This window comes from Gymnoscopelus microlampas (assembly GCF_963454915.1).
Source record: "Gymnoscopelus microlampas genome assembly, chromosome: 21".
NCBI classification, from domain to species: domain Eukaryota; kingdom Metazoa; phylum Chordata; class Actinopteri; order Myctophiformes; family Myctophidae; genus Gymnoscopelus; species Gymnoscopelus microlampas.
In genome coordinates this window covers 3,123,919-3,138,045 of record NC_139958.1, presented here as the reverse complement: position 1 = coordinate 3,138,045, position 14,127 = coordinate 3,123,919, and the positions used below count along the sequence as shown (strand labels likewise).

Here is a 14,127-nt window from a genome sequence, read left to right as displayed (position 1 = left end):
ATGGACCGGAGCTACGTCAGGGTGTGTACCCTTCCTCACTGCAGTGACGTGTCGTTTGTAATAGGGTTAGGGTCAGGGTTAGGGTCAGGGTCAGGGTGTACTCCTTTCCTCACCGCAGTGACGGTGTCATTCTTCAGGGCAGAGTTGTACTGCAGCTCAGAGCGGAGCGGCTCTCCACTGGGGAAGGTCAGGAGGGGAGATTTGGTCGCTATCTCACACACTCCCTCATACCACTCCTCTGGCCACAGACCTGGAAGGGTTAAAAAAATAAAAAACAGAATTATCAGAAAGATTATGCATGAAATGATTCGGATATTAGCCTGATATTTTGTCCCAATTAACCCATTAAGACCTGGGACGCATATCTGTGTCACTTTTTCATTTGAGCTAAAAAGCATTATTTTACACTTTGGCTATTTTTGAAAAATCACGAAAAAGTGTGCAAATCTTTGAATATATATATATTTTTAAAGCGAACATTTGTGGCTCAAATCGTTGCCTCTGGCGGTCCCTGGAACAACATATTTTGAGATGGGGGTCCGCGGCCAAATACATATCATTTTGGGGGTCCTTGACATGAGAAAGTTTGAGAACCACTGACAGCAACATAGGTTTTTTTTCTCCAAAAAACTGTCATTTTGTAGAGTCGGTCTCAGGTCTTAATGGGTTAAAAACACAAGAGCTAATATTTCACTGGATGGATTCATTCAACATGCACTGAAGATACGATGCTCGTCCAACCTGATCCCTCCACGGCGAAGCCCATGACCACGGAGTAGAGCCAGAAGTCCCTGAACAGCTTCTGCAGACGTGGCTTTGCTTCTTTGATGGGAGGCAGCCTCTTAGTGAGCTACCAAGAGACACAGAGAGGAAGAGTTAAAGCTGCACTATGAAACTTTCCTCTTCTACCCCCGGATTTGAACCCGGTTTCCTGCGCTGACATTTCTTTTCCATTGAGCAAATAAGAGCCCAGCCTGCTTGCTCAGGGGATAAATGTAATCTTGACCATCAGGTCAGAATTTGTGTCAGATCCTGTGTCTAGGTGAGACAAACCACCCCAATTATATAACCCATTCAGACCGGGAATGCACCCGTGTCATTTTACATTTCTTTGGCTATTCAAATTTGTGCAAATCTTTGAATATATAAATTATATTTTTTAACATTTGTAACTCAAGTCTTTGCTTCTGGAGGTCCATGGAACAAAATATTTGACAAATGTTCGCTTAAAAAAATAATATATATATTCAAAGATGCACACTTTTTCACGATTCTTCTAAAATAGCAGATCAACAAGCTCATAGAGCAGCACTCGGTGCTGCTCTATGAGCTTGTAGATCTGCTATTTTTGAATAGCCAAAGACATCTAAAACTAGAAAATGTGCTCCTCGGAGCACAGGTCTCCGCCAGTACTGTTCCTGATTAATCCTGTCTTACCTATTTATATTACATATTGTCACGTGTCACTTGACCAATGTTAGCTTGGCTGATGGAAGCTCACTTCAAAAAATATAAATGATCTTTTGAAGTGACACACCGATTTATAGGTTTCTATTTCGTCATGCGTCTCGCTAGCCAATCAAAGCACACCCTTTCAACATATGGTCACGTGTCACGTGAAGCTTGACCAATGTTAGCTTGGCGGACACACGGAAGGACGAGACGAAAACATACTCTCCACCTCTGGCGGAGACAATAACAGAGATGCGTTCTCTGTCTTAATGGGTTAAGTTATATTGTATTATTATTGTGGAGAAAATTACATTTGATTCATCTATGCAGAACAAAATTCGTAAAGGAGGAGTTCACCCAAAAAATGACTTATTTTCTATCAATTGCACACCCTATGAAGCCTTGAATCCATGGATTATTTTTTGTTTTTGTTGCATTCCTAAGCTGATAATTTGATTCCCGTCTCCTACCGGCTAATGTATCCGGTAGGAGACACAAGGTAGATTATTTGTGTCTCCTACCGGAAATACACACAGTCATCAAATTATTGTCTTAGGAATGCCACAAAAACTAAAATAAATCCATGAAATCAAGGCTTCATGGGTTGTGTAATTGAAAATAAGGAATTTTGTGGGTGAACTCCTCCTTCAAGTCCTAAAAAGTTGAAGAATATTCACAATGTGTGAACATATTGGGGGGGGGGGTTACTTCTTTGGCAGAGTGCACAAGAAATGTGGTGCTTATATATCGGTCCAGTGGTTTGCAAGATGAAGCATAATTATTATCAGGAAGCTGTTATTATGAGTACAGGTCAAAACTATTAAAATGATGTCAAGTACTTACTACAGCAATAACTGGAATTAACACGCCCAGGTTCCCAGCACTGCTTGATGCCTAGGAAACAGAGAAGTACAAGAAAACTGAAGTATAGGGTGTGCGTGCGTGTGAATCTACTAACAGTCAGTAGGTCACGCTTACCTCGGGACTTCAGTCCTATAGTATTGTAAGAGTATAGAATTTGTCTATATTGGTAAATATGTGCACCCAATAATTAGCCTGGTAAAGCCCCTCCCTCCAGAAAATCCATTTCCATTTGATTTCAGGAAGGAGTCTGGCCTGAAGGCTTGTCTGGGCGTTTCTAGCCCATTACCAAATGGACGAGCCTATCAGCGTCATCGCTCATCGTTCTGTGATTGACAGCGAAAGTCGGCCAATCAGGTGGCGAGTTCGAGTGAACCCGAATGGAACCGAGTGCAGCCTGAATGCAGCCGACCAAAAACGAACGGCAGCCATCTTTTTTGACCGCAGTGTTTTCTACTCTCTTTTAAAACTTCAAAACGCTCTCAAACTTCTATTTTGAGGCACGGAATTTACTTTTAAGATATCGTTTGGATAGAATTTAGTTGTTTAACTTCATATATGTGGTCAATTAATCATGACAGAGCCTATTTAAAAATATAAATTCAGAGAACCGGCAGGGGCGGGCAGTGACACGCATGTATCCGAATAAGGCAACCTATTTTGGGCATGGCCATCTCAAAAGTCCTGCTGCGTCACATTAGTCTGGAGGTGGTAAAAATGCACTGGCTGAAGGGGAACACAGCTGATTGGCTGAAGGGGTTGTCAGTGAACGGTATTACTCCCGCCCAACTCCAGCCCACAGCCAAATTGCCGAATGGGCGATCATGCCAGACTCATTCCTGAAATAAATTACAAGGGGGAGGGTTTACCAGGCTACCCAATAATGATATAGTAAATAAAATAAAATAAACAGTCCATAACTTTTTGTACTCTTGTAAATCTTGAAATAATAATGTGTATCCGTCACAAAGAGCACATATGTACTTGTCTTCCGACACACCAGTGTGCCTGGAAAGACAGGTTTGAGACCCACTGCGCGGCGTAGCGTACCTTCAGTGCCGGACCCTTGTCTGAGGCTCTCTCGCTGGCTCTCTTGCCCTCCAGGCCCAGCTGGACAAACAGCTCCAGAAGGTTGACCAGCAGCTCGTCCACCATGTGTTCAGCCTGAAGGTTGGCTGCTATGTTGGCCAGGGCATTGATCACAGCCAGGGAACAGTGTCTAATAGAGACCAGCAGAATAACACATTGATCACACAGCCAGGGAACAGTGTCTAATAGAGACCAGCAGAATAACACATTGATCACAGCCAGGGAACAGTGTCTAATAGAGACCAGCAGAATAACACATTGTTTTTTCCACTTTCAATGTTAATTGCTGGAGTTCAATACTGTCCTCTACTCACTGAATGTGATGAAAAGAAAGGAAAGACATCCATGCCCTGTGTTGGGCAGGAGCTGAGCCAAGAATAATAGACTAAACTAAATGCTAAAGACATGGCCACTATCATGAATAAACACAATTTCCACAGACCCTGCCCTCAAAGAGCATGTGTCTGTCCGCACCACCACAGGTGGTCTTCAACAGACCCCAGAATCTGAGAAACATGTTGGTGAGGCCTTACTGTCCACCTAACCCCCCCTCTCCCCCCTTCCATCTCCCATTCCTTTTTGAGGCTTTGTAGAATAAAGTACAGTTACTCCAACACTACTATAATCATAAGTAATGATAAGAACATCACCTGTATCCATGGTCTTTGTAGTCTTTGTTGGAGTAGACCATGGAGCTGGCCTTCACACTGATCTGCTGGAACAGGTTCCACACCTCCTGGTAGATGTATTGCTGGAGTACAACAACAAACACATGATGCTCAGTATGCAGAGAGACGTGCTTTTATAGAGGACTGCAATACTTCATCAAATACATAATAAAACATAATAATAAATAATACAATTCATTTTCTTCTTTTTTTTTTACAGTAACAAAAATACAGAAAGTTGCAGATATACAAGCTCACAGCACGTCATGAAGCAACACGTTGTGAGCTTGTAGCTATTTTCACATGACTCTGTTGTAAGACAGACAAAGTATAACATAGGGCTTAAGTTGATAAGAACCCTAAAAGTAGCTTGTCCTATGTTATGGAGTTATGTCATAGAGAGTTATGTAGGCTACACAACCTGGCTGGGTTAAGGATATAAACCCGACGCTCCAATATTAACGTGGCGGCACGGAATCACAGCATTCCGCCCGAGTCTCATGTACCGCTACGCTACGGAAAGACGAAGTTGGGCGGGCGCATGTGTGTGTGTGTGTGTGTGTGTGTGAGAGAGAACGAGAGAGCGAGAGAGAGCGAGAGAGAGAGAGAGAGAGAGAGAGAGGCGTGTGCGTGTGCATGTGTGGCGAGCGGGGGAAACATGCTTTTTTTGGGTCGTATTCTGGTTCTTCATGTCGTGAAGTCGGGCGTTTTGTGAATATTTAAGGGCGTGTTATTTAAATGACGCTCGTTTTCAGACGTGAGATTTATCAAGACTGGGACCAAATGTCCGCTCGGATCGGCTGTGTAGGATGCGTTGATAAATGTGACTTCGACGTTGGTGTACGGCCGAATATATGGAAAACTATACGCCGGTTTATACGCTGCGTTGATAAATGAGGGCCAATATGTGTAGCTAGCTGTAGTTAGACTGATTTTATGTTTTTCTTTTCTTTAAAAAACAAATGGTATTTATTGGTTGTGTATTTTGTCATTTGGTATGCGACATGGACCTCGCGTCTGAAACACAGATTGAAGTGAACACTGACGTTGCCTGTGATGACCATGCAGCCCAGCTGGTCAACGATCAGCACGTCCAGCTGGGAGGGAGGCTGGCAGAACTTCTGCTGGAGAATCTGCAGGATGGGCTCCATGACGCGCGGCGTGTCCCTGAGGGCCACCGCGATGTGACCCAGAGCTCTGATGGTGTGATCCGGGATCAGATGGGCGTCCCTACGGAGAAAAAAAAAGGCAAATGGTGGAAAAAGTACAAAAAATGTTCTTTTCCGGGTGAAAGAAAAGACGATCGTCCGGCCCCTCCATCCAGACAGCTTTTTGTTTTGTTTTGTTTTGTTCACATCCTGGGTCGACGAAACAAGGTATTAATTCATACTTGGCAGTTAATGTGATTTTTCAAAAATAGCAGATATACAAGCTCATAGCGCGGCACCGAGTGCCGCGCTATGAGCTTGTATATCTGCTATTTTTGAAAAATCGTGAAAATGTGTGCAAATCTTTGAATATATATATATTTTTTTAAAGCGAACATTTTTAACTCAAATCTTTGCTTCTGGGGGGTCACTGGAACAAAATATTTTGATGGGGGTCCGCGGCCAAATACATATCATTTTGGGGGTCCTTGACATGAAAAAGATTGAGCACCACTGATATAGAAAACAAACGTTTTTCAGAAAACTGTTGAGATTTAGGAGACATGTAGAATCGGCTTCAGGTCTCAATGTGTTAACAAGAGCTTGTGACTAAATAATAACTGAATGGGATCCGTTGGAACACTGGTTGTTTTTTCCATGTCCTGTAAAGTATAACAGTTTTGGACATACACAGGTTTCTAACCAACAGCGACGTTAACTATTACACAGTAGGCTGCTCAGACACAATGGTACTTTAAACACTTGAAAAAAGGCCGCAGTGTCGAAACGTCTTATTGCTGCTGAGTGCAGCGACAAAAGACGAACGGCAGCCATTGTCGTTTGTGCGAGTGCCGTCACTTCTTATTTTCGGCTTTAAAACGCTCTCAAACTTCATTTTTGAGGCACGGAATTTACTTTTAAGATATCGTTTGGATAGAATTTAGTTGTTTAACTTCATATATGTGGTCAATTAATCATGACAGAGCCTATTTAAAAACATAAATTCAGAGAACCGGCAGGGGCGGGCTGTGACACGCATGTATCCCAATAAGGCAACCTATTTTGGGCATGGCCGTCTCAAAAGTTCCGTTGCGTCATATTAGTGACGGAGGTGGTAAAAATCCACTGCAATTGGCTGAAGGGGAAAAACGATCATTGGCTGAAGGGGTTGTCAGTCAACGGTATTACTCCCGCCCAACTCCAGCCCACAGCCAATATTGCAGAATGAGCAATCATGCCAGACTCACTCCTGAAATTAAATGGAAATGAGATTTCTGGAGGGAGGGTTTACCAGGCTAGCGAGCCTCCCCCTTTTTCATGATTCTGTTTTTGCAGTTTGGCTCAGCACCCAAACAAAACGGAGGATGTGTGTTATTTTTTCTTTGAATACTTTAACTGATTACCTGCCAATGACGTATATATACGTCTTTGAAAAAAAGAACGGCAGCCATCTTTTTTTTTTTTTTTTTTTTTTTTTATAATTTCAACCCTTTTCGAATTTCGAACAGATTAGGAGCTAAAAATGTTCAAAGATTTGCTGCTCCATTCACTTCAATGTTAAAATTCAAACGGACAAACAATTTACATTGTTTTTTGGTTTAAAACTACTGGTTTTGAGCTATATTCAAACATCAAACAACACATGTTAACGAGGTCAAAATGACCTCGTTGACATTTGTGAAACCACACCTGAATCATCTGTGATTAGAAACCATCTGGGGATCAATCATACTGGAGGAAAAAAATCTGTGGCTACGCGAACAGGTACCAAAATCATGGCAAAACCCTGGCAGAGGCTACAGACTGTTCTGAAAAAACTCTGGCAGGCATTGAGTTAAAGACAGTCCGGTGCCACAGCAGCACACTTTACTTACTTGTCGTTTTCCTGGTAGATGTAGAGGCGGTTGGAGAGACTGGCGAGGAAAGCTTCGACGATGACACTGTCCATCAACAGCCCTGCTTTCAGACACCTGAGGGAGAAGACACACTTACATGTAAGCACAAAAAAGTATGGCAACCTGCAAGGAGTATTTACTGTACATGTTCAGTGATATCAGTGGCGTGCACAGACATTTTGAGGGGCAGGTGCTCAAGTAAATTCTACTTTTTTTTGTTTACTTGGTCTGCTCTTTTTTCCCTCTACACCTATACCTCTTTGCCAAAAATAGCAGATCTACAAGCCCACAACGCCTCGCAGCGCGAGGCGTTGTGGGCTTGTAGATCGGCTATTTTTGGCTAAAGTTCTCCTCAGAAAAGGGATGCTAGGTTTCGAGTGGTTATGGTAAAAAGAAAAATCATATCGCATAAAGATTTGGCGGACCCCCTGTAGTAACTCTGAGGACCCCCTAGGGGTCCCGGACCCCCTGTTCAAGACCCCTGGTGTAAACTAAAAAAAAAAAAAAACATTTTTTTTTCAAAAGGGCACTTCTGGTCAAGAGGGCAAAGGGCAGGTGCTCTAGCGTCACCTAGAGTCTATCTGTGCACGTCCCTGAGTGATATACATGTAGAATAGGACTGTTCAGTGATATACATGTAGAATAGGACTGTTCAGTGATATACATGTAGAATAGGGCGGTTCAGTGATATACATGTAGAATAGAACTGTTCAGTGATATACATGTAGAATAGGGCGGTTCAGTGATATACATGTAGAATAGGGCGGTTCAGTGATATACATGTAGAATAGGGCGGTTTCTCACCTGCAGATGTTATCGATAGAGATGTCCCGTAGCTGCTCATACATGGAGGGCTGGCTCTTTCTGCTGGAATGGGAGCTGAGGGTGGACTGGGAGTGTTCGTTGGTCACGTGGATCTTTATCTCACCGCCCCCTTTAAAAACACACCGTGTTGAGGAGACAACAGTTACTGCAGCTTCAAAGGATGTTTGTCTTGTTTTATTCAGATGTTAGGGGTCATCATGAAAACAAAGAAAGTGGGGGCTCGCAACTCACTCACACTGTGATATGTGTGTGTTTTCTTCATACCTGTAGTGTACTGGCTGTGATATGTGTATGTTTTCTTCATACCTGTAGTGTACTGGCTGTGATATGTGTGTGTTTTCTTCATACCTGTAGTGTACTGGCTGTGATATGTGTGTGTTTTCTTCATACCTGTAGTGTACTGGCTGTGATATGTGTATGTTTTCTTCATACCTGTAGTGTACTGGCTGTGATATGTGTATGTTTTCTTCATACCTGTAGTGTACTGACTGTGATATGTGTGTGTTTTCTTCATACCTGTAGTGTACTGACTGTGATATGTGTGTGTTTTCTTCATACCTGTAGTGTACTGACTGTGATATGTGTGTGTTTTCTTCATACCTGTAGTGTACTGGCTGTGATATGTGTGTGTTTTCTTCATACCTGTAGTGTACTGGCTGTGATATTTGTATGTTTTCTTCATACCTGTAGTGTACTGGCTGTGATATTTGTATGTTTTCTTCATACCTGTAGTGTACTGGCTGTGATATTTGTAGAGCTTGACCAGGACAGGAGACGGCACCACAAGGAAGTCCCTCAGTGACGTTGTGACGGAGTGGGCCACCACGGGGAAGCGCTCACATAGACGACCCAGGCCCTGAACGCGCACACGCACGCACACACACACACACACACACACACACACACACACACAGAGTAACAAAGAGAATGTGCTTCAGACAAATGTGGGTAGAAGGGCTCGGTGCTCAACAGAGGGACAAGATGAGTATAAAAATAACAACACCTGGGCACTTCAAAAGAGTATCCAAATAAAATACTGGAGCACTCCACTGGGTCTGCAGGGGTGACTCACCCCAGATATCAGGGGTGACTCACCACGGATCTTTGACATGAAGAAGGTGAAAGTGAACTCAAAGTGAATCGTTGGTGTAAGAAGATATTACCTGTAGACAGCAGATGAGCAGAGGCATGTGAGCGATGATGACTTTACTAGACGTCTTGGACTGAAGCTTCTCAGACAGCTTGGTGCACAGGTTCTCAGCTCCTGGTGACAGAAACGTAGGGGTGCAACACTTAATCAAACTTATACATTATTTTCCCATATTATTATAAAAATCGTCCCACCTACAATATCCACAGGTTGATATAAATAACTAACTGTACTACATGGTAGACATGAACGTAACGTAGCGTCTCACCCTGCTCCTCTGTGACGGCCCACACCATCAGGTCCACACAGACAGATATACAGTATAATAATATACAGTATAATCAGGGGTGCACATAACTATTTAGGTCGGGGGGGGGGGCTGCTTCCAAATTCCGCCGATTTTCGCCGTTTTCTTTTTTTACTCACGCCGTTTGGTGAACCCCCCCAAAGTTGGTGCCCTGTGCTGCGCTGCTTTTATCCGCCTGATTGGGACGTTCACGGCATATTTTGCACCATCACGGTGCGTTCATCATCGGTGACGAGTGCCTCTAACAGCCGCTGCGTGGGCAGCGGGCTGCGAGTCGCAGCCTGTCTGTGTGTGAGGATGCGAGGCTCACACAATCACAGCATGCGTCCCCTCCCCCTGCGCCTAATGGCTGTACATGGGGCCGACGCGTGCTTTAGCGTGATTGTGTGAGTGTGGCTTCAGGAAGTAAATCTCCAGGCTTTTATTTTTTATTTTTGCTAAAAAATAAAAGCTTGGAAATTCCTGTCCCAGCTGTTGGTACGCAAAAGCGCCTCGTGTCGTCTGATGTGCCGCGCATTATTTATTTTGGGTGTGCATGCGCACCTGTTATGTGCACCCCTGAGTATAATAACATGGTAAACACTCACCCTGCTCCTCTGTGACGGCCCACACCATCAGGTCCACACAGGCGGCGTTGGCCTGGCAGCGCAGCTTGAGAGGACTCAGGTCGCTCTGCAGGTACTCCACATCGTGGAGGATCCTCTGCAGCTCAGACTGGCTGCTGCTGAACTGCTCCAGGACAAAGTCGTGGACGTCCTTCACGTAGCCCGTCTGCAGGTCTGACCAAATAGACATGAATATGTTATTATTATTATTGTCAATGCACAATGTGATTGGTATTTAAGACAGTGTCCTCCATACCCTTATACCTGGCTAACTACTTCACCAAAGTGAATGACATCCACAGCACTAGAGGGAGCGACTATGATCTGGAAAATAAGCCCAAATATAGAACAAACATGGGAAAGTTCTCATTCTACTACTCTGCCACCAAAATGTGGAATGCCCCGACACCATCCATTAAAGCAGGGGTCTTCAATGTGTTTCAGGCCAAGGACCCCCTAGCTGAGAGAGAGATGAAGCAAGGACCTCCTCTATATTGTCTGAAATTGTGTTGCAGATGAAACTATTTTTTTTTTACTTGGTCTGCCCTTTTTTCCCTCTACACCAAACCACCAAACCTAAAGTTCTCCTCAGAAAAGGGATGCTAGTGGTTAAATGTAAAAAATATCTTATTTGCCGCCCCATCTGTAGTAACTCTGAGGACCCTCCTAGGGGTCCAGGACCCCCTGTTGAAGACCCCCGCATTAAAGGATGGGTTCTTTCAAAATTGGCCTGAAAAAACACCCATCAGGAGACCACAAGAAGAGGTAAATGTAAATTACCATAGAGAGGTCATTCACTGCTGCCAATTTTCCTTTTTCTCCTTTTTATACATACTAGTGTTTTGTATTTGTTGATGACATGTATTATTGTGTAAATCTTTTATGCTATATGTTGATGAATTGAATACATATACTGTACTACCACAATGGAAACAAGTCCCCAGGAGTTTTTTGTGTTATCCTTGTTCACCTGTTTCCTAGACTGTGAGTTTTCCACTTCCTGTCGATTTCATTGGATATCATTGGTCATCTGACCAGTTTCATTGGATTTCATTGGATCAAATCGACAGGAAGTGGAAAACACACAGCCTAGGAAACAGGTGAATAGCCTAAATGTCTGACTGCAGTTCAATATGTATGTCATATTTATTATTGTTGCTGTTGTTTTTAATGCGCATGGAGTATATCGTTTACATAGTGAACTGATGACCAACATGAAAAATTGCAAAGTGAAGTGAAAGTTGACATTTCTGACTAATAAATAATTCAATCAATAAAAACAAAAAGACTAGCAAGAGAGGTCATTACTAGAGATGTGTTCTTACCTTTCAGGTTGTACAGGGTGTCTCTCAGCATCTTGAAGACGGCCACATACATGGCATCGCTGAACGTTTTATAATACACATGGATGCCTGGGTTCAACTACAAAACAAAGAGGTTTTAGAATACACATGTATGCCAGGGTTCAACTACAAAACAAAGACATGTCACATCAAACAGTGAAACCTGAACAGTTCCAAAATAAAAGGCCTTTCAAACATTGTTGTTCTGAGACAGAATAATTATGTTCAAACAAACCTCTATAACTTCAGTCAACGTGTCGTCTAGGGATTTCAAAAACGTTTCAGAGACGAGCTGTTCCACCTGTTCAAAGGGAGAGGAAAAAGGTGGAGGTTCAAATCTAAAACAACAGATGCTTTTCCGGTCTTAATGGGTTAAATGAATGATCCACAGCACTCTCAGAATGGGTTTCAGGGGCACGGTGGCGCTGTCGCCTCACAGCTAGAAGGTCCTGGGTTCGATTCCCACAGGGGGACGCTGTGGGCGCTGGGGGCGTGTTCTCTCCTCCGCGTCATCAGCGCCCATACCCTAGGTGGGGTTGGTGAAAGGGCCTACTCTGTGTGGAGTTTGTATGTTCTCCCAGTGTCTCTCAGGGTAGTTAATACCCTCACAAAAACATGTAGTAATCCTGGTCTCTATACCGCCTCCCCCATGACAGCCGGGGCGCCTGATGGAGGGGAAAGGAACTGGTTGGAATAACGTGTTCCTTCCACGCGCTACGTCCAACCAGAGAAACTCTCCCCTGTCAGGTGACAAGGTCGTCAAGCATTGAAGGAGGCATGAGCTCGGCCCTGGGCTCCCTAGGTTGGCAGAGGGAGTGTAGTGCCCAGGATTACATAGACAATTGGCACTGGGTGTAAAAAATGGGGTTACAAAATCGTGGGATAAGAATGTAAGGAAAAAATAATAATAATGGGTTTCAGAGCATGTATACTGTGATAATGCAGCAGCAGCATTCATTGAAACAGAATGTGTTTCAATGCCTCCGTCAGCGTCGAAGAGATGATGATGACGAAGGCCTGAGGGGCAGGAACGTGTCGGGTATCAATGACTGCTGCTGTCGCATATTAAAGGATTTAAAAGCTATTCTGAGAGCGGATTATTCTCCTGATGTTTCTGCTTAGAGTCAGCTGCACCCTGCTGCTCTTTTTTTCTAAGTTCTGTGGGTTGAAGGCACAAAGCCTTGGGACTACTCCCAATGTCTAACCAATGAGTCATTGAATCAGGCCGCCAGTCGTACGCACAGGGTTCCTTCTTAAATCCTGCACACAAATTGTGCATCCTCAAATTGGGGTCCAGGGAAAAAAACGTATTCTTTCTTCTACTTGAAAAAGACAGAAAGGGTCGAAATGTTGGGTCTGCTGTTTGTCGCAAATAAAAACCTTTGAAGGGTTTAACAAGTGAGTTGCTACTGAGCCCTGCTTTGATCTTATGATTCTGTTCTTACAGTTTGGCTCAGCACCAAGGAACGGAGGACGTGCGTCATTTGTTCTTTAAAGCGGTGGTTTAAAACGTTTTCATGCCAAGGACCCCTAAATTAGACCCTCGAGAAAAATGGGGACAAAAATCCTTGATTATGCGGCCTAAAATCCTTGATTTTGCGATGAAATATGCAGGTGCATGCGTGCAATTTTATGCGGTGAAATTGCGGGAAGTTGCGAAATGTGCGGAAAGTTGTGAAATATGCGGCAATATGCGATATGCAAAAAGTTGCGAAAAGTTGGGAAAAATGTGAAAAGTTGCGAGATATGCGGAAATATGCGAAGCGCATATTATGCGATGCGGCCTTTTTGAAAAAACGTTACCCCGGCAAAATGATGCGCCATTTTGATGATTATGCGGTAAATTCTTCTTTTTATTTATTTTTTTCTTCCAGAAATATTTCTGAAGGGTCTACTAAACTGATAAACATTTGGCCACGGATACCCATCTGAAAATGTTTTGTGTCAGGGACCCCCCCAGAAGCAAAGATTTTAGTTAAAAATGTTCGCTTCAAAAAAAAAATATATATATATATATTCAAAAGATTTGCACAGACTTTCAAGATTTTTCCAAAAACAGCAGATCTACTAGCTCATAGCCGCGCTACGAGCTTGTAGATCTGCTGTTTTTGAATAGCCAAAGCTAAGTGGTTAGAATGATTGTGATGCTATGCTAACTAATTTCCCCTGGTACCACCCCCCGCAAGGACCACTGGTGGTCCCCGGACCACTGGTTGAGAACCACTGCCTTAAATGATGATGATTGAACTGACCATGGTCAGGAGTTGCCTGAGCATGTCCAGAGGGACGTCGAACTCTCCGGTGCTGCTTCCAGTGAACAGAGGAGAGACGGAGAAGCTGGAGCTGATGGTGGAGAAGTAGTAGTCAGGGTCCACAGCACTGCCGTCAGGGAGGTATGAGCCTGAGGGGAGAGAAATACACACATGTTCAGACAAGATGAAATGAAACATATTGTCTCTGCACGTATAGGGCAGAACCTCTCATCTCCACGTTCTAATTTTGTTTTGTTAATTAACGCCGTACTTGATCATACTACAGCGTCACATAAAAGTATCAAAAGTAGTAGATATACAAGCTTGTACTTTACTTTTTTTTAATTTTCCACCAGACAGAGACGATATACTTTTCATGCTTTCATTTCTAAAAAAATGTTATCCCACGATTTTGTAACCCCATTTTTTTACACCCAGTGCCAATGGTCTATGTAATCCTGGGCACTACACTCCCTCTGCCAGCCTCGGGAGGGCCGAGCTCAAACCTCCTTCAGTGCATGAGAGCCAACTA

At 43.5% G+C, this 14,127-nt stretch overlaps 1 protein-coding gene across 2 annotated transcripts in view; it reads right to left on the bottom strand.

The window, feature by feature from the left end:
* The window catches only part of pi4kaa (phosphatidylinositol 4-kinase, catalytic, alpha a), an 85,859-nt gene that overhangs the window by 53,219 nt on the left and 18,513 nt on the right, over positions 1 to 14,127 (bottom strand). For both annotated transcript variants that reach the window (XM_084047867.1, XM_084047868.1), the window contains exons 8-21: positions 13,596 to 13,744; positions 11,579 to 11,644; positions 11,326 to 11,422; positions 9,983 to 10,174; positions 9,102 to 9,202; positions 8,665 to 8,794; positions 7,918 to 8,047; positions 7,093 to 7,188; positions 5,117 to 5,300; positions 4,053 to 4,153; positions 3,364 to 3,532; positions 2,296 to 2,346; positions 742 to 850; positions 114 to 250 (exon numbers count right to left, since the gene is read on the bottom strand). In XM_084047867.1, the coding sequence (XP_083903993.1) occupies positions 114 to 250; positions 742 to 850; positions 2,296 to 2,346; positions 3,364 to 3,532; positions 4,053 to 4,153; positions 5,117 to 5,300; positions 7,093 to 7,188; positions 7,918 to 8,047; positions 8,665 to 8,794; positions 9,102 to 9,202; positions 9,983 to 10,174; positions 11,326 to 11,422; positions 11,579 to 11,644; positions 13,596 to 13,744 (1,712 nt within the window). The remainder of the gene's footprint in view (positions 1 to 113; positions 251 to 741; positions 851 to 2,295; positions 2,347 to 3,363; positions 3,533 to 4,052; positions 4,154 to 5,116; positions 5,301 to 7,092; positions 7,189 to 7,917; positions 8,048 to 8,664; positions 8,795 to 9,101; positions 9,203 to 9,982; positions 10,175 to 11,325; positions 11,423 to 11,578; positions 11,645 to 13,595; positions 13,745 to 14,127) is intronic.